The sequence below is a fragment of the Glycine soja genome, chromosome 3 (assembly GCF_004193775.1).
Source record: "Glycine soja cultivar W05 chromosome 3, ASM419377v2, whole genome shotgun sequence".
In the NCBI taxonomy this organism is placed as follows: domain Eukaryota; kingdom Viridiplantae; phylum Streptophyta; class Magnoliopsida; order Fabales; family Fabaceae; genus Glycine; species Glycine soja.
The window spans coordinates 860,261-881,484 of record NC_041004.1 but is presented as its reverse complement, the minus strand read 5'-3'; the positions used below and the strand labels follow the sequence as shown (position 1 = coordinate 881,484).

The 21,224-nt window shown below is 30.9% G+C and overlaps 1 protein-coding gene and 1 long non-coding RNA gene across 2 annotated transcripts; one reads left to right on the top strand and one right to left on the bottom strand.

Annotated features, from left to right (window-relative positions):
* Positions 1 to 8,127: 8,127 nt before the first annotated feature.
* On the top strand, positions 8,128 to 10,371 carry LOC114405740. Its single transcript, XR_003665290.1, has 2 exons — positions 8,128 to 8,496; positions 9,852 to 10,371. It is a non-coding gene; the product is annotated as an uncharacterized LOC114405740 (long non-coding RNA).
* Positions 10,372 to 11,709: 1,338 nt separating this feature from the next.
* On the bottom strand, positions 11,710 to 17,642 carry LOC114405607 (protein PAIR1-like). The gene is made up of 12 exons (XM_028368062.1): positions 17,437 to 17,642; positions 16,817 to 16,976; positions 15,931 to 16,075; positions 15,619 to 15,753; positions 15,190 to 15,242; positions 14,900 to 15,091; positions 14,650 to 14,715; positions 14,453 to 14,502; positions 12,987 to 13,131; positions 12,684 to 12,774; positions 12,268 to 12,386; positions 11,710 to 11,994 (listed from the first exon to the last, which is right to left on the bottom strand). The coding sequence occupies exons 1-11, from the start codon at positions 17,502 to 17,504 to the stop codon at positions 12,292 to 12,294; spliced, it is 1,200 nt and encodes a 399-aa protein (XP_028223863.1). The 5' UTR covers positions 17,505 to 17,642; the 3' UTR covers positions 11,710 to 11,994; positions 12,268 to 12,291.
* Between the last annotated feature and the right edge of the window lie 3,582 nt (positions 17,643 to 21,224).

The window sequence follows — 21,224 nt, the reverse complement described above, 5'->3', positions numbered from 1 at the left end:
AGTGAAAATCTCATGTACCGATATAATCAAATTTGTTCTATTTTTAAATTGTTATAAAGCAATTAGAAGAAAAATAGAACCATATTAAACATATTTTAAAAATAAAGTATCTAATTAAATTGTTTAAAAGTAAAATTAAGAATCTAATTGAATCGTTTTTAAAAATTATAGAACCTAATTAAAAAATTTTAATAATAAGAGAACTAAATTGAACCACACAAATAAATTAAAGGGTCAAAATAGAAAATAAATCAAATAATAAGACCAAATTTAATTTTAAATGAAATCAAATTGAATTCATTTTAAAAAATGAAGGACTTAATTAAAAAATAAAGAAACCAAATTGAATAAATAGATTAAAATATCAAATTAAACCTTTTAAAAATAAAAAATCAAATTAAACTTAAAAAATAAATTAGATGACAAATATAATAATTAAACCTATTTTTTTCCACTAAGAAAGATTTTTGTATCCGCGCCAATGTAGCCAACATATTAATGATCATTTAGAATTGACAAATATATTAAAATATAAAAAATTCATTAATTTAGTTTTTTTTATTAAAATAATTAAATAAAAAAATATTTTTATATAGAGACAATAGATTATAAAATATTTTAAAATTTATTAAACAGACTTATATCTGATTAATTGTTTAGTAGTAACTTACAAAACATAATACGACACATTTACACATTATTTTTCAAAAATTTAACGACTTGATAATTTAATTAAGAGATTAAGTGCAAGGCCTAGTTAAGTAAAAAAAAAAAAAAAAGAGCAAGGCCAAGTTATTCTAGCTTTTTTTTAGATAATTATTCTAGCTAACAGTAATACGATATCTAGCAGTTAATCTGTATTGATTAGTTTTTTTTAAAACCAATTTTCAGAAAATAGTTTTACCTACATCTATTTAAATGTTTTATTTTTATTTTTACAGAAGGCAACTTAACTCATTTCATTATAAATCAAAGAAGCAATACGCATAGATATATTTAAATGTTAAAATTCCCAATTATGAGAAATTATTAATTCTTCTAATAAATTAAATCGAATGAATATTCATTTTTAATACTTAATTATTCAATTAAATGTTTTTTTCTTATTTTATTTAATAAATATTTAAATATTACATGATATATAAAAAATATCAGTAAAATATAATTATATAAATTTTTGAGATTTTTAAAATTACAAATTTCAAGTATAATTTATATTTAGTTTGTTTTTTTTCTTTAAAATAATTCTTCCTCAATGAAATCAACTTTCAAGTATTATTTAGTTTAATTGTTTTGCATTTTCACAAAACACCGTACGTACACGTAATTTAACGATTTAATATGTGATTATACTTTTTTAACATTACATTATTATATAAAACGTTTTCGTTTATATTTTCCTAAAGTGCATAGGACCAACCTCTCTTTCTCTCTGGTGAAGCTTTTTTGGACAAAACTCAAAAGAAATCTACTTCTGTGTGAATCAAAGAAGATAATAATTTATTAATGCAAATTAAAATAAATCAAAGTAGAAATCTACTTCTGATCGTATCACTTTACTAATTTTTTTTACCGCAATTACCTGCTCGCTCTCACTATTATTTGCGATGATCATGATTACAGAGTTTTGAAATTCGAATTTTGTGTATCATAGTAAAGAAGCCTTAAAAGCAAACCATAATAATAATAATAATAATAATAAAAGGTTGCTTTGTTATTGTCTTTTGAAAATCATAGCCACTTTCATAATATTGAATCAAATCGTCATGTTCAAGCTAAATTGTCAAGCCTAATTTTCGACTTATGGCATTTGATATTAACCCTTTGGTTGAATGTATTTAGGTAGGAAAAAAATACGAAAGAAAGAAATAAAGAAGATGAATTAAATTTCTAGGATTTGGATGAGTGAAAATTATGTGGAATGGAGATTCAGTTCACGGGCCATATGCCCATATTAAAAAAATAATCCCCTCTACATGAGGCATGAGCCATGAAATGAGAGAGCAAAGGTGGTGTCTCATTTTTATTTTTAGATTTTAAATATTTAAAAAATCAAATTATTTTTTATAACATAAAAAATAAAAATAATTTACATTAACAAAAAAATATAATAAAGAATCATATTTTAAGAACGAATAACATTACATCAGTTTTAAAAATTAAGGGTTCAAAGTAAGCTTTTTTTAATGATAAAAATGTTAAATTAAACTAATTAAATTAACATACGAACCAAATTAGTATTTTATCTTCTATGTAAGAGATTTTTTTTTAATGGGTTCTTTAAAATTAACGATCTTCATAATAAGTAATTTTTCTAGGCTTTGAAATTTTTTTCAAAATAAGACTAGAATTCTTATTTATTAAATAATATAAATACTCTTTGAAACTACTTTTATTAGTGCCGAATCTAAAAACCTAAGTTAGGGGCAATCAATTTAAAAAATAAAAATTAATAATTACTATTGTGAAAAATTAAGAACAAGAAACTCAAATATACAAAATTAGAGGACAAAATATACACATTTACTATATTTAAGTGTAATTTTAAAAACTGAGGAGATACGAATGAACCCCTGAACGTAACATGAATCTACCACTGCCTTTCATGTAGTTCACATCCTATTAAATGTATTTTTTGTTTAAAGTTTTCATAATTGGTTCTGCCTAGTGGGTTAGACTAAACTCTCAAATTTAAGGTCCAAAAAGAACTAGGTCAATTTGACACAGGCTAGGTTATACATATGAATTGTTGGACTAGAGACTATCATGCATATAAATTTGGCTTGAATTGCTTTTCACTTCTTAATTTGCTAGATTGGACTAGACAATACATTTTGACAACTCTAATTATATGATTTGTGATCTTGAACCCAACAAATATTATGCTTCAAAATCAAGTTCGAATGAAAGTTACCCACACTTACTTTCACGGTTGGTTAATGAAAATTATGAATTTAATTCTAACAAAATTATCTAAATAATATTATTTTACACAAACTATTTTTAATAAAAGTATAAAAACATAAATCACTTCTCTTTAAACTCACTTTTAACTAAAATTAATTTTATAAAATCAAGCTTGAAAACATTCATCCAACATGAACTAAATTACTACATACTCCAACGGATCCATGCAGGGGATAACTTACTATTATGTTTCCTTTTCTAGAAGGTTAATTGGCAGGTTTTATGCCTAACCACTTATAAAATCAATATGCAATTTGTTGTCCAACAATTCAACTGATATGACTTCTGTGTGTTTCTTTGGTTGAACTAAAAAACAATGCATTGTTTCTCAATCATCATTATAATTAAGCTGATCAGTACCGGGTTTTGCAAGTCTCACTTATGAGCTACAATGGCTTCAGTTTTTCCTTGTTGCATCTTCTAAGCATTTGTTTGATTTTGATAGGAAACAAAAATAAAAAAAAAGTGGGACCGGATTGTTTCACATAATCACATTTTCCCCCTTGCATATATGGAATCATAATTAATATGTGTGTTGATATAAAGTGAACATTACAATTCAAGCTTTTTAAATAGTCTGTTTGATAAATAAATTAAGTTTGAGTATGATTTTAAACTTGTCTATTTAACAACTAGTTGCATTTAAGAGATTCATCTGAAATAAGCACTACTTTGTTCAACTCGTCAAATATTATATATTTGATTTTTCTTGTTTCTTGTCTACCATCCTATGTTTCACTAAACATAATAACAAATCAAAATAGTACATTTTTGGTTGAAAACAAACCTAATTGGTGTACTTTTCTTATTTTTCAAATGACTGTGTCCAAATTAATCAACTAAAGTTTAGTTAAATCTATAAGGAAATACGTTTGGTTTAAGCTAAACATAATATATATAATAATAATCTTAACTAATATTTTAAATGAACCATACATATACGCATGTCAAAACTAACTACTTTGAGATTAACTACAAGCCAATCTAACCCCATTTAAAGTAGAGATTTTCCTCTGTTATTGTGAGTTCTCTGGAGAAGTGGTTAAGTTGCGTTTGCAAGTTTCTCATATGCAATCCTGTAATTAAAGCTGAAAGCCTATTTTAGCTATAATTTTCCACTAATAAGGATTAAGAGAAGGAAACATAGAAATAGTCTCCTATCTTCTAAAGCAATATAATAGATAGGAAATCTAATATATATGTTGTACTGTAGAACTAATTGTTTTTCGAAGGAATTGTAATATTGTATAGCGATTAAAAGAAAAAAAAGCATGACTCTTTTTTTAAAACTAATCATATGACTTCTAAATAATTTTTAATTCATATGATTGTATTGACTAGATTTAAAAACACATGTACACAAGTGCATATATATTAGCAAAAGTTTGCTAACCCATGTCCATTTCTCTATTCTAGAAAGAGTTTGTTGGCCAGTTATAATTATGATTTTCTTAAAATATACCTAAGATTTAGCTTGCTGACATATTCTAACTCTAAAAGAATGGGTGTGCCATGTATCTTAGCAAAACCTATATAGAACTAATAAGATTGTTATATAGAACTAATAAGATTGTTAATTTGAGTGATATTAGATTTGAGTTACCTTAAGTAAGATCTTAGGTTTAAGTACTATGAATTAAAAAATATAAATAGGAGGAGAGATCACACTAAAGATGATCAGTCAAATTTTTCTGACAGAAATTAATCATAAACAAAACTGATGAATACTTCACAATAATGTCTTGGTGAACAAAAAAAAATTATATAAATAAATAGAGAATTAGATCATTCATGAATTAAATAAGTCAATTTATACATATTCCAAATTTATTTAATGAATTCATTTTTCAATTCAAATTCAACCAGTTTAGTTCACAAATAAAATTTAACAAAGTAATTATTAAATTAAATTTCAAACTAATTTTAGATTCTTTCGATCCATTACCATTAGTGTTATGAAAACTAATCCGTTCATTGATTATATGATAATAATTATTTATTATATATATTTTGTTATCAAGATAAAAAAAAAGAATATCATAGAAGCATATTATATATTATTCAATAAACAACATTTCACTTGAACGATAGGTTGGTTTTTAAAACTATGATTAGGAGCTTATTTAACACCATTTGTTCCTTTTTCTACTAAACAACATTTCACTTGAATATTTTTCTTTCCTCGGAGTAAAATACTGCTTCAGTTGCAGAAGCATGATATATTATTGATGCAAAACTAGAAAGTTGCTAGGACACTGATTTTTAAGCTTCTTATTTCTGCTAGGCAGGCAAATTGATTTTGGCCCTTTGAGACACTAATGCTTTTCCAATGAAGCATGCGAGGAGGTTGGGCCTAAAAACAGTTCAGTTGGGCCCCCACTGAATGCAAGCAAATGGGCCCACCCAAATTGGCCGTGGCCATATGAGGCAAAACGTGTGTCCCTTCACTTCATTCCTCATGTCGCACACATATATAATTGATGCAACTTCTAAATAATACATCATACCGAAAGTTACTTAGACAAATGATAATTCAAAACCTAAATCTTTTAATTTAAATTTGAAGTTTAATTTTTGACTTGTGTATGAAATAGTAGCCGGAGATAATATTTTACCAAAAACTTGGACTGATATGATGGGAGGAGAATTATAGCTCTTGATTAAAAAAAACTTATAAACAATGACTAAGAGATGGATAAATGAAATATCATAGGACTAATTTAAAATTAATGAAACTTGAAGACAAAAAACGACTACTTAATCCTTATTATTTTCATCTCACACTTAATTCCCTTTCTCCCCATCCCCTCTAATCATATATATATATATATATATATATATATATATATATATATATATATATATATATATAGTGTGTGTGTGCATGTGAGAGGTACAACTCTTTTATTTTTGCCTTTGCTCTCAAGTCATTCTATGTAGTTAAAGGTGAGTGGGGGTTGTAGGGTGGATGCATGACAAATTGAGGACCATGAAGAACAAAGGAAGCACTTACTCTTAATGTAATAATTCATACCAGCTTTCCCACAAACATGCCAATAGAGATGTGGAGCCAGCAAAAACTTAAACTATCTCCGAATTGAAAATGAAAAAAAAAAAGATTTTCTCTATTTCTTTCTCTCTCAATTTCTTTTTAATTATAGTTTTGAGAAAATAATTAATGACACTTTCCATTATATGTATACCATGCATCTCCATTTCACTTATTTCCCTAAATACCGGTAGCAATTTAAAAAAATAGAGAGGATTAGCTCATTGAAAATGACCAAGGCTGGTTAATCATAGGACAAGGGATATCAAATATTTGTGTCTTTCTTTTCTTCTTTTTGATATTTGATATTTGCATGTTTCTAGTGACACTTAATCTCCCGCATTTTCTTTCTCTTTTGTTTATAATATATATACACACACACTTTGATGGGGCATTCCGTAAAATTTAAATTGAAATTTTTACATGAAAAAAACATAACTTGAACAAGTGCCAATTATAGATGTACTTGGGTTCGTGTTGTGTCGGTTCAAAGGGTATTAAGCCGGTAGTTGCTAACTTCTTGTGTGATGTCTTTGGTGGTTCATAATTGTACTTTTTTCTTATTCATATTTGTACTATTAAATCGAAGATAAGGTTTGGACAGGTTCGATTAAGGTTGTTTTACGAAAAGAATGTTTTTAATTAAGAAAAAAAATAGTTTATGCATTTTAATCACAAATAAACATAAAAAATGACAAGTTTAAAGCCCTTTGTATTAATAATTAAAATCTTAATAGTTAAAATCATAATTTCTGATTAGTTGACCAAGTAATTTTTGTTATACCAATAGTATATAATAATTAAACTCTTTAATTAAAAGATATATTTAAAATATTCATAATATTTTTTCTAAAAAAAAGTAAAAATCTCAAAATAATTGTTCTTGTATTTCTTTTCCATCTTAAAAAGAATTTATCACTTAATTAACTTTTTATTTTAAGTTTAAACAAATAGATCGATCAAGTTATGCCCATGAATAAAACTAGATTTATCAATTATTAAAACATTATTAATTTATTATTATGTGAAACTTGTGATGGAGTTAACTTCATGTATCCTCCTTATTATTCTGCTTTACATTTTTTGACTAATAATAGTGGGTTGGCTAATTACTCCAACTACTGTCTTTTTATGCATTGGATACCCCCACTTTTCTACCTTCTGTCTTAGAAAGTATGCATCTAGAAAAATAAAGAAAAAGCAAAGTTGTGCCGCACTGTGATGAAAGATGAATCTGTTAATACACATTTTACGTATAATAATGGTTAAAACGGCCAACTTAGGAAGTAGGAAAATCTTGTTCGTGGGTGGGGAATTGGAGTGGAATTCATGATTAAATAATTTCTCTTGGACTCAGATATTTGTCTTTCGACAAAAACACTCATTGACGTAGATATTAATATTCGATAGTAAGACAAAATAGCTGTCATCAAAGGGGAATAAACATTAACAATGTCTCAATGTGTACACTAAACAACGTTCTAGCAGCAGCTAATCATTTAAAAAGAATAGATAATGTGAAGAATCTTTGTTGGTTTATCCGAATGGAGTTGGTTTGGCAGACAAGCAGCATTGAAAACTCTGAATAAAACATTACAGTAATGTTGACCTCCAAGATTAATTTTATTAATTACAAAAAAGAGACTATATTGGCATTTAGTGTATATACACTCGATTTCTTTAGGATAACAATAATCAATCCAAAAGGAAAGGAACAAAGTGCTTTAGGTGTCATATATTGATATTAGTACTTCAACTCCGCTACATCTTATCTTGTCTTAATGACATTATATTACTTATTTTTATTTGAAAAGAAAAGAAAACTAGGTTTTTCTATGTAGTTGCATTGGAGCTTCAAGCAATACTTTTAATATTGACAAGATGGAAAAAAAATCACACATAAAAGAGAAATGTTGCAAAAATTTCCACATGATATATTACAAAGTTAAGTATTTTGGAGTATGGACATGCTTGATTTCCATTCAACTTGTTATGTATGAATTTAAAGGCAAAATCTAACGGTCTAATGAAAAATGAACGCAAAATAAAAGATATAGATGCTTTTACAAAATTCTTTTTTCTAACAATGTTCGTTTGCAACTATTCTAACATGCCCATATGAGTGAGGGGGTGTTCATCTTTTACTAAAGTTGGTTTGGGTGACGTCCCATGTTCCCTCACTATTGGAACCCCACTATTATAGAGTCCACTTACGTACTAGAGGTGAGATTGGTCAATTGCTTCTTATACCTCCCATTATTTGAAAAAAATAGGGAGAACGAACAAATTTGCCCCTCACCCTTTTAACTTAACCTAGGCTTCTTCTTTCTTTTTTTGGTTTTCTTGTGCACCGCGCGACACCTCCTCTTCCCCCCTCTTTGCCGCCCTATACCTCCACTACTTCTTGCATTTTTGTTTTCTTCAGCGTGTTTGTGAGTAGAAGGAGTGAAGAATCACCCACTTCGACAAGGATCCAAGAGGTAAGTTCGAGATTGCTTTTCCCCTTTTTTATCTTTTGTAATATTTCTGGATAGCTTGTTCCAGATTGTGTTTTGTTGTATTTGGATCAAGCTATCCATAACGAGAATCTTCATTTTTTTTTTCTTTTGTTTATTTTATGTGATACATCTGAATAGCTTAATCTGGATTGTTGTTTGGTGATGTCCGGATTAAGCTATTCCTAATTGGACAAGTCAATCCAAAAATTTATTCTGGATTGTATGATTCGTAACATTTATAATTTTACAGATCATGCAATTTGGATTATATTTTCGAATTGCGTTATTTAATTACGGATTGATTGTTGTTAAATAATGTAAATCAATCCAAAAATCTGTTCTAGATTAACTTATCCATAACATTAAAATAAATTATGAATAAATCAATCCAAAACAAATTTCCAATTTGATTTACATTATTTCAGATCAATTTATCCATAGTTGTAATTAGCAAATTGAAATGAAAATAAAGTCTCAATTAAAATAGTTTAAATATAATATTAGGCGAATTTGTAGGTGGATATGAATGAATGTTTGAGTATTATAATACATACATATCGAGTAAATCTTTAACCCTCTCCCCTCTTACTAAGACTACAGAATGTTCTTGTAAATTATGACCAATACCTGGTATATAAACAGTAATTTCAAATCCAAAGATTAAGGGTACTCTGGCTCTTATGTCTTTTACAAGCACATAATAGACACAAACACAATCATATAATTTTATAATTATATATTTTATATCTAGGATTTGAAAGGTCTCTAGATATATTTTTAAATGAGTAAGAAGTTTCATTTCCAACCTTCCCGAGAAGCAAATGAAAAATAATACACCAGATTGATTTATCCAGAATTTTAAAAATACTACACCAAATTGACTAATTCATAATTTTAAAGCAACGATTCCAAATTCCCTTGATCCAGAATATAATATAATTTTTGGATCGGGCAATTCAGAAATGTTGTTTAGAAATTCTGGATTAGTTGATCTGAGAAACAAAAACACTCAATTTGGATCAAACAATTCGAAATTATAACTGTATAATTTGGGATTTGATTTGATCTAGACTAATTAACAAATACAAATAATTTCGAGATCAATAAATGTGTACTTGTACAAGAACAAATCCAAATTATCTAATTTGGAAATATGTTACATTTTCGGATTATTTGATCCAAAATTATGTTACTTTTATGATTTTAATTTCGGATTTGTTGATCTAGACCTATCTTGAAAATTCATTTTGAAAAAACAAGACAATTAATAACTCACCTGTGCAAGTGAACCTGTGCAACCAAAATGCTTACACAAAATGAACAAGACAATGTTTCAGGCATGAAGAAGTGTGGAAAACAAGCTATGGACAACTGAGGAAGACAACGTTAGTATGACCATTTTGTAAAACTGGGAGGTGCAGGAAGCAAACAAGGGTGCAGGAAGCAAAAGCCGAGAGAGATCGTCTATTCGGACGAAGCTAATGGGCTACTTGGATTTGTTTTCCCGTTTTTGGTGGAAATGCCCTAATTGGGTAGGGGCGTTCAACCAACAAATTAAAATTATGATTAGTAGCAAATTAGTGAAAAACTGTCTCACCATCGTAAATACGACATGTCATTGGATGTACGGAGTGATGTTTCAATAAAAAAAAAAAACGAAGTGATATTACATGAAAAGAGAAAAACCCGTAATCCTATATACAATTTGTGAGAGAACGTTGCACAATTTTAGGGATGAAGACATTCTATGGTAGCCCAATTGACTATATGCATTGTGTTGTCACGAGATTATGTGGAACTGGGATATTATGTATTATACTAACAATTATTAATATTAATTTCTGATTTTTGCTAACATACTAACAAGAACAATCATTTTAGCAAGGAATGTTGGGAGCTTCTGGGTTTAGATGCATAACGTCCGTATATCCAATGACCTAAAGAAAATCCAATCCTTCTACCATTTCCAAATGGGGGTTGGCCCCAACAGTATTGCTCCTAGTCCCACCCACATTTCTAAATTTCCAAAACTACCCATCCCCACATTGTAGAGCGAAATCATACTTCTGTTACACAAGTAGGGGTGTGAAAAAAAATTATACAACAAAAATATACGATTCCATTATATAACGTGCAATTAATGTACAAGTGGGGATGTGAAAAAAAAATTGCACAGGAAAATATGATTATGCTGTAGTGCTGTGTATTTTTTTTTTTTGCACCCCACAACGAAACCGAAACACAATTTGGTTTTTATTGAATATTGAAACCGAATCGTATTTCCGTTGAGCACCTCCGCGCACCTCGACCCAAACAATACGTTGTGCGGGGGGAACATTCTAATATCCATGATCTTATGCCGTCATCGAAAAGGAGAAGCGTCGCGAATGTGGCCGCATATTACTCATGGAGAAGGAGAAGTGCCACTGTGGTGTTTGGACATGGTGGTGCAGGGGTGGTTTTGCGGTGGCCGCATGGCTGGAGTCAGGAGCGGCGTTGGGGTCTTTGGGTTTAGATTTGGCCGGGGTGGGTGTGCATGGTGAGGAGGTCGCGCGTAGATCTGACCCATGTGGGTGTGTGTATGATGGTTTTGGTATTTGGTTAGTGGTGGTGGTGCGCGGCATGGAGGAGACGAGGTAAGATGGCCGCAAGGTGCGGAGGTGGTCGGCGGTTATGATGGCTGCGCATGGAGGTGATGGATTGGGAGAGAAGAAGGTGAAGGGAAGAGTGAAGGGTAAAAAGGTCTTTTTCTCATTATTGTAGGGGCCAGTAGCAATAAGGTTGGGGCCAATATCTATCCCCTTTCCAAATTTCTACCAACACAAGGCTCAAGAAGGCCCAACAATTTGGAACTGCAAAACCCAATTTTAGAAAGGGAACACAGTTTTCTTCAGAAAAAGTTCAATTGTCTTCTGAAATATTTCTCCTCTTTTTTTCTGTCAATTTTTTCTTTTTTGTAATTACTATAATGAACTAATGATTTCTTTACAATGTGAGAAAAATAAGAGAAAAAATGTGAGATAAGATATGATAATATGGTGTGATAAATTGAGAAAAAAAATAAGATAAAGTCGTAAAAAGTATTATAAATATTTGTTACATGTATATTGTAATAAAACTACAAGGAATGAAAAAACTTAGTAAGCTTTCAGTGAAGTTGAATATCTTGCAATCAAAATAGAAAGAACAAAGAACTTCTACGGGTGAAAATGCACTGCACAAAATTAATACTAGTTAACAAACCAAATAAAAACGAACAATTTCTTTAAGATAAACTTAGATACAGTTTAATACGTGGTTTTGATACTATTGCTAATTAAAGTTACAAATGAGTAGTATCCGTATAGCAAAGATTGATACTAATTTTTAAGGTGAGATTTCACTTTATTAGGAAAAATACCAAAAGTTCCATAACCTTTTATCCAAAATTTAGCCCGGGTTTTTTTGTTTCCTTCTGCATCTAAAAGTATCAAATTCCTCCTGCACAACCAAGAAAGAGGCATTCAAATGACATCCATTTTACTGTCCTTAACTGTTACTGAATTGTAAACATAGCTTGTTGACAATTCAATATTACCCATGACTTGCAAAATTGCATAAATATTTGGTAGACTTAGGTTTGCCTTCTTTCGTACAGAATAAAATAGTTGAAAGTTTTTTTTTGGGTGAATAAAATAATTGAAAGTTGAAACGATTCAATCTAACATATTGTTATAGTGATATGCACATGGAGTCAGAAGTGGAAGATGTTACCTTCACTATATTGTTATTGTAGTATTAAAATACTTTCCTCTTGCGCCTCCTTGCTTTCCGCAAAATTCGCTCAGTTTCTTCCTCTGTTTCCTTGGTCAAGTTGCCAAGAAGGTCTTCTCCTGTTCTCCGTGGAAACATACATTTACAGCAGTTATTATTTCTATTCAAATGACGAATAACAAGATATTTATAAAGAGTTAAATTAAATATATATTGCAAATCAATTAATACACAGTTAGCTTTGATAAATCATTACCATAATAAGTGATAGCTTTATAGTACAATGCACACAAATTTCCATAATTAAAATCTGGCCACAGTGTGCATTTTTAAGTATAGTCATATAGTAGTAGTAGTATTCATTGCCTATAATATAAAAGAAAATCAAGAAGTTCTATTGTCGTTTTGTCAACTACCTGAGTTTTCTTGGAACAAGCAGGAAAAACCTCCATCAATATCCTCATCAGATTCTATGACAATAGCACAGTCTCTACCTCCCCTTATATACTGTCATTGAAACAGCACATGGCAATTGATAAAACACACATAAGATTTGTAAAATACTGAAATTAATAAAAAGAAATCATTAACATGAAAATTAAGTGACAATTCTCACTGTCAAATGCATCTTATATGACTGTTCGTATCATAATTCAACTAATAAAAGGGCATGTAACTTTCTGATCATGAATAGAAAGAGACAATTTTTTTTAAAATACCTTCTCAATGTGTGGTTCTTTTTTCTTTTGCACCATATCATATTTTCTTCTATCTGAAAAAGGGACTCTTTCTTTTTTTACTGGCTTCCAGCCTCCCATTTCCACCTCTGGAGCTACAGTAGCTTGTATGCTCACCTTCGCCTCACTAAAGTCAAGAAAAATACCTTGACCTTGGTCATGCTTATAATCATAACAGATGCTTTTGCAAGTGTCAGATATAACTAGTCGTAAATATAAAGCATTAATAATTCGATACAATTGGAGAAACAAGTATACTATAAAATAAATCAGCACTCCGATGTACCTGGATTTTGTCAGCCAAATAGCAAAGGTGGATATTATAAATAAAACTAATGATTCAGAGTGCAGAAAATCGAATAATTGCTATCACGTGTTTGTTGTGAAAAAATAGGAAACGCACAATTCTAAAGAACAAAGGATGAATAGCCTCCAAAAGAAATAACTCACCCGTTCAGAAGGTGAGAATTTGGAAATACATTAATTACGGAAAAATGAACCATATTTAATAGTTTATGATTTTTTTTTCTTTTTTTATATTGCTGGATTAGTGAATATCGATAGGATCAGGTTTCCTCCTGGAGAAGAAGGAAACTTATCATACATTCAGAGTCCCACATTGAGTAAAATAAATTACTGAATGTGGTACTTAACTGATAAAGCTCCCTCAACTACAAAGTCCTAACAAATAGTGTTATTCTCTATTTTTTGAGATAATGTGTTTGTCAAATCTAATTCATTCAGCCACAAAGCAATGCAGCGGTTTAATCCAATAAATCGAGTTTTTTTTACTCAACTATCATGTTGTTTAGAACAACTTACGCACATATGAAAGCTACGAAATAAATAATTGTCACGAATCTATCTCTTTCAGATCAAATATATGTCATGCCATAAAAAACTAGCGTACCCCATTGCCATAAAAAACTAGCGTACCCCATTGCCCAGAGACTCTTCGCTATGCGAAGGTATGGGGGAGGGATGTTGTACGCAGTCTTACCCTTGCATATGTAAAGAGGCTGTTTTCGGATTCGAACCCATGACCAATAAGTCACCAAAGCACAACTTTACCGCTGTACCAGGACTCGCTCTCATCTATGGGGGAGGGATATTGTACGCAGCCTTACCCTTGCATATGCAAAGAGGCTGTTTCCGGATTCGAACCCATGACCAACAAGTCACCAAGGCACAACAAGTCAGCATGCCATAAAAAATTAAATTCAATCTACAGTATATTAATCCTCACATTTTGTAGCGAAAAGTATATGATAATATTATTAATATACAAATTGAAAAGTATATGATAAATATATGTCATGTCAATGCTTCAAAATTGCTTCATAAATAAAACTTACTGAAATTGACAAATAATGCAGACAAATGGATGTAACATCTCTAATTGATTAGACACTAATAGTAGAGTAGGCGAAGTTAAAAGGTAAACATACTTAGCAAGAGGCTGACGCATTTTCGGTGTGCTAATCTGTTTGGTAATACTCTGCAAGCCAACAATGGAAAGAATAATCAGGATTCCAGAGCACGTAATCTTTCACAAATGAAAAAAATGGAACAAGCTAATAGTACATTTACCATTAAAAAAATAACAGCGAAGTATGTTAATGGTTCATTAATAGAGATAAAGCACCTTTGAAGACAAAGTGGTCGGCGCCAGATCCTTTTGGTTGACGCTTTTTAGATTGCAAGAAATTTCCTGCAAGTACTCATTAGTAAAGTATCATTGTTGACAGCCATCTGGGTAACTATAGTGGTGAAAAAAAAATGAGAAGAGGGTTTCAAGAAATCTTTACATTGTAAAAATTATATGTACCTAACCTTAAAAATTAAGAGTTTACTACGTGTTCATGTTTTAATCATTATTGTCATATGGTACGTGCCTGCATTTCCTTGGTGATGTTACGGAGATCATTTTGTACGTTTTGCAGAGAGGCTTCAATTAGCTGAGGCAACGCAGAAACCGCCAAATATACTTCCCGTAACTTCTCTTTCTTTGAAACATGGCTCATTTGTTCAGCTAAAGATTTCAGGCTCCCTTCAATGATTGCTTTAATTTCTTCTTGTCCTTTAGTCTGATTTAAAACCAGACTATCAGTCTCATTTGTTCAGATAAAGATATCCATTGATGTTAGTGAAATAATGCACGTTAAGACAGAAATCAGGCTATTACCATTAACTGAAGTGAGTTATCCTGAGCAATCAACTTCTTCCTTATGCATTCCACTGAATGGAAAGTGAGGAGTTAAAATTATACACTAGGTTATAAAAGTAATTCACATAATAGACCGAGCCACAGAATACTTTCAGATTATAAATTTGAAGATGAGTGCAATGCACCCATCCAAAAAAAAGTCCAGACTGAGCAGGTTAGCATCAAACAGTAAATCGAGCTAGATATCAGAGTTCTTAGTATAAAAAATGAGTCTGCCTTCAGCTGAAGTGTGTTTCAAAGAATATACAATTGTTGGAAAATGCAACATAAGCAGAGAATCAAAGGAGCGGCATACAAAATTTCAGTAGAACATCTTGATTGGTATAAATACAACTTCAAAAAATCTTTTTCAGAATATTGTCAACAGTTATAATGTGAGTCTCTTACCCTCCAAAGTAATTTCCTTTGTTCCTTTGTTTACTTGCATTACATCACTTTGAACAGAATCCAAGATCATTGTGAATCTGCCCAATGAAGTTTCCATTATGCCAATTCGGTGTTCAAGTCCTTCACTTAACTGACCTGCTAGAGCAAATAATAGATTTATTATCATCAGTAAAGTAACATGCGAACGTAAAAGGACTCTAACTCAATTGACTTCCTGCCTTTGTCTCATGATCACTCTTAGATATGTGTCTAATGTGGATGCCAAAAATATAAGCTAGAAAAATAAAACACATTTTCATTAAATACTCTTACTTTTATGATCAGCAGAATGCCATTTGAGCATTAGATTGGACGAAGATCTTGAGTTAGGTGCTTGACTCTCTTCCCGTGAATATGTAGGTCGGGAGAAGCTAGACATCCTCCTCAAAGAGTTTTCATGTTCTTGAGAACCAACTCTCTACAAGGATTGTAAGAATATAATAAACATTCAAATAGAATCTTGAATTGCTCGTAGTTATGCTTATATACTTATTAATGTTAAAAACCAAATATGTTAGGTTTACTTAAAACATTTCATAATTGAGTGAAGCCTCTTAGAAGATGCTTTCTATTTACCAGGAAAACTTACTGGTAATAACCTGTTAGTATTATGCATCTGAATAATCGGAAGCAGGGCATAGGAGGTTTTTCCTATGAAATTTGTCAGCCAAACTTAACACGTAGTGCTTTTTAGTGTTGTTATTCAACCTAGATTGCAGTTTCAGCTTGATAATCTATGCTGATCTTGAATGCAAATCTTTTTATTATATGAATTACCGAGCTAAAACTCCAAATATAATTGGAAACAACACCAAAATTACCTAAGGAATGGCATCTAAGTTTTGTCCTAAATTAGTAGTTTTACTTTTAAGTCCCACACAACACAAGATAATGACAAATATGATAAATCTAAGGTTAACCACTGAATAAATTGCTACACTCTCTGTCTGTGTAGCCTAAGCAGAACAGGGACAAAATTAACAGCATCATTAGCAATTTCTCTCGCAGATCATGCTTTATTTCTACTGGTTTGACATTAGTTTTTTTTTTTAGGAGTCACGAACAATTTATAAAAAGAAGTACAATCAGGCTTATTTTCAGAACAAGAATGCTACAAGGAAAACCACTACTACATCATCATCATAAAGCAAGAATTAACCTGATCGTTCGTCGTGACGGCCTCGTCGAGAGAGTTTTGGGAGAAATGTGACAGCAATCCGTGCTGAGACGAAATTCCCTGAGAAAGCGACTGCTGAGATGGCTGCGAGCGATGCTGAGAGTGATTCGCTTGCAATCCACTCGTTACATTGTTCGCTTTCCTTCATACAGCAAAAAACGATAAAGAAAAAAAAAAGTGTCAACATCAACACTACTACATCACTATTTGTCGTATACAGATAGCTCAAGAAAAGAAGCACGAATTCGAAATGCGTCATAATAATATGCCTGAACTACGGTTCATCAGAGTTCGCCTAGATAATTCAAATTACAAATCATTTTAGCTTAGTTTCCAGATCTCGTTGTTTCGCAGGATCCAAACAGAGCGTGATCTGCAGAAAATCATGATATTCGAAAACACGAAGTGAATTGAATTGAAGCAAAAATTCATCCTCGAAAGGACGCGTGTCGGAACGAAGTTCAAATCTACAACTACAGCTTCTTGTTCTCTCGGAACAAACTAATCGAATGAAGATATTCTATGAGAAACAGTGGATTGAATGAAGTGAATCGTAATTTGAAAAGTGAAAAGCGAGAAAACGATGAGAGAGAGAGAGTGACCTTCGATGAATGAGAGGAGGAGGAAAGACAGAAATGGAATTGAGATCGCAGGCTCTGTTGATCTTCATTTTCGTTTCGGATCGGAGATGAAACGGTGGTTAAGTAATCGTCGTCGTAACTTGCATAAACGGCAAGCGTTTCGAGATTGCGAGAGAAGAAGAGAAGGAGGATCGCAAATAAAGGCGGGAATGGAATGGGAATTTGAAGATGGAAGAGAGAGACCGTTGGTTTGGTTCGGGGTGGTATTTATTATATTAGTTGGTTTAAATAGAAAATGGGCTGGATCAGGAGACACGGTTCTTTTCCACCAAAAAAAAAGAGACACTGTTCTTCTTTCAAAGTTCAAATTAGGAAGAATTTCAGATTTCATCTTCCATGTCTTTAATAATTATCCTGATTTAGGATGAAAGAAAAGAAAATAGAGATAAAAAAATATAGATAATTATACATTTTTTCTATTTGGTTAAAGGAAAAATATAAAAAATACAAATATAAGGTTTTACAAATAAAAAAATGTTCTTTTTTATTTTTAAATTTGAATTTTTAAATTTTCTCTCCTCTCTTATTTTGTATTTCCTCTAAAGAAAAGGTAAAAGGAGCGTTAGAATAATTTATTTTATATTCACAAGAATTTTCCATTAAAACCATATTTGTAACCAAAAGCTCCTCTTTTTTTTAGATCGACAAATTAAAAATATGTCTTAAATGAAAATCATAAGTGTCAATAAGTACAACAATTTGTAACCACTCATTTAATGTCTAAAGCTAAGGTTCAACAACAACACATTTTCTTCATGCATCTTACACTATACAACTCAAAATGAATGCATAAAATAAGATTCAATAATAGACTTACATCAAGACATCAAGAATAAGACACATGAATCGTCAATCCACTCTCACACTTCCTATACCCTCCTCCGTGCACGTCTTCCACAGTTAGCCAAGCTCCATGCACCTCAAAGCCTCCAAATACACCATCGCATCTCATAGATGCTAAGGTGATTTGCAATTCACATAACAAAAGTGTAGTCAAAATGACTTGATCTTGTTTTTCATCCAAGACCAAGCTAGAAACTCCACTTCTTGTGTGACCGATTCCTCCTCAAATTCCTTGTTTTGAAAAATGCTTTCATTCCTTCGCTTCCACACACATCACAATAATATTGCACACCACACCACATATCATCATCTCTCTTTTGCCCGTTTATCATTGATAAAACTCACATGTTGCCACATTTTGAGGTAATACCACATCAAGACATAACCAATTATAACACCTTTTCCATATGGCATCTACCTTTGAGCACATGAATAGGATATGAGAGCAAGTTTCTATTTTACTATAACACAACGGGCATGTCAACAAATTTTATTCAAGTATGATATTCCTCTCTTACCAAGGTTCTCTCTTGTTGGGAGCCTATTTTTGAGAGCTCTCCATATAAAATATATCACCTTGGTAGGCACATTTGGATTCCACATGAAGGAAAAAAATGTGATTGGGTTGTGAAATATATAGTAGCTCATGTAAAGACTTATATGATGAGCTCACACTATATTCCCCATTACCATCTTTTAGTCACACCCATTTATCCTCCTTTTGCAAATGCACTTGTACATTTTTCAACAACAAATGAAAAGCTTCTACCACTTCATGCTCCCAAGCAAACCAATTCCTCCTCCATTTGAAATCTCATTTTCACTCGCTTCCCTCCCACACAGTCATATCTTTTATAAACCATTATTTTTGCTCTGAATTTATAAAAAAAAAAGTCTACTATGAGACGTGGTAAAACACTCCCCTCCCCATAAGCTCCTCTAATTTACTTTTCTCGAAATTCCTTACCCTCACAATTTTTCTCAAAAAAGTTATTTAATTAAGAACTTTTATATAAAGAGTGTTTAAGGAAAAAAAAACATGTTGGATTGAATATTACCAACAATATTTTTTTCGTAACACAACTTCTTTTACATATTGGAGAATAAGCCAAAAGAAAAATGAAACTTATTAAAAAAAAAATACACCCACATCGGTGAAGATAAACCTCCTTAATCCAGTTTACTTAAATAATTAGGTGTCCCAATTAGAGTTAGAAAACCATTTGTTTTTTTGCACTTTAATGAAAAGTATAATTTTTAATCTAAATTTACAATTGAAATAAATTTGTAAACATAATCTAATTACACTTAAGAATTTAATAATAATTGTGAAGCATAGTGGCTGTACATCTGTGGGCTCCATGTTGACCAAGAACAAGAAAAATCTCGTATGTCTGTATGGCCTGCTTCGTGTCTTTGTGATCATGCATATTCCCTGGCATATTCTTCTGCCGGTGTCCACCTTCCATGCATATAGTTGCTAATTAAACCATTAATGTCCACAAAACTAATTTTTTTATTCTGTCTTTGTTGTAGATGATAACACATTAACGATGTGTTTGGTTTAAAGAAAACAAATAAAAGATAATTTTTTTAATTAAAATAAAATGTACAAGACATTGATCCCACAAAATATAATATAATTTTTTTTCCTTTAAAACAATCAAAGTCTGACACGTATGGGTCCTCCTATTGTTTAATATATGGTGTTAATGTTAATTAGTAAAATAAACGAGGTTAGGTTAGGCTAAGTGGCTAACCAACCATATCTCCAAGAATCATGGACTCAAAGCGACGCCAATGCTACAGCAGATATGTAATCACGTCCTTTATGATGCAAATTTCTTTAATCAACGGTCCAACGACTCATGTAATAAGATATAATATTTACTTTTTTTATATATTGTCAAATTACTCCAAAAATAAAATAAAATTAAATCCATGAATAAAATTGACCTCTTCTAAGAACATAAACCACTAAATAGTTGACCACAATTAAGTTCATGTAGATAGATTTTACGTTGAGTTAAGTTGTGTAAGACCTGAGTCTGACATTAACATATATGATATTTTTATCATTGCAGTTGTTAATACTTAATTTCGATCTTTTATTCCTAAATATGAGGCGAACTTTTTTAATCAACAGCACCAACTCATGTAAAATTATTTTTAAAGAAAAGTAATGATCCATTTTTCTAATTATCTCGATTCCATTATCGGGTTTGCCAGTGGAAAACTATTAAGAAATACTGCTTAGTTTTTTATTTATTGTTTTATATTGGCACATTCCTCCCAAAAAGAACAAAATCTATGGAATAAATTTGGCCTCTTATTTCCTAGAACATGATTTATTGATTTATTTAATTAATTGGCATGATATACATGCAAGTTAAGCCTACGTTTCTAATGAATGGCATGCCCTATTTCCTTTCTTATTCTCTAATTAATTTTTGGCAGGTTAATAAACTGACAAAAGCACAGCAAACTTAAATTAATGCCAACTATAAAATGAATGTCTATGGTTTTTCCTTTTCTTTCATGTGGACCTTATCTAGGGAAACATCTCTGTACTTTCGTGAATCTTTACTAGGAAGATAAGATTTCATATTAACACATTTTATGCCTGGCACGAAACCTACGTTGAGCCTCCAGGGCTCCCATAATCACTAGTTTAGCATCATCATGCTATTAATAAATGATTCTAGTTTCTTTTCCATTGCGTATCGCTTGCATTCTGATTTTTTAATAAACTATTATACATTTTGGTCTTTTAAAATGTATAATATTGTTACATTATATTAGTCCTTAAAATTAAGAAATTTTTAAGCAAGTCTTCTAAATTTTCAATTGTTTTATTTAAATCTCTGAACTTAATTACTTTCTTTCTTTTTGATTTCTAAACATAT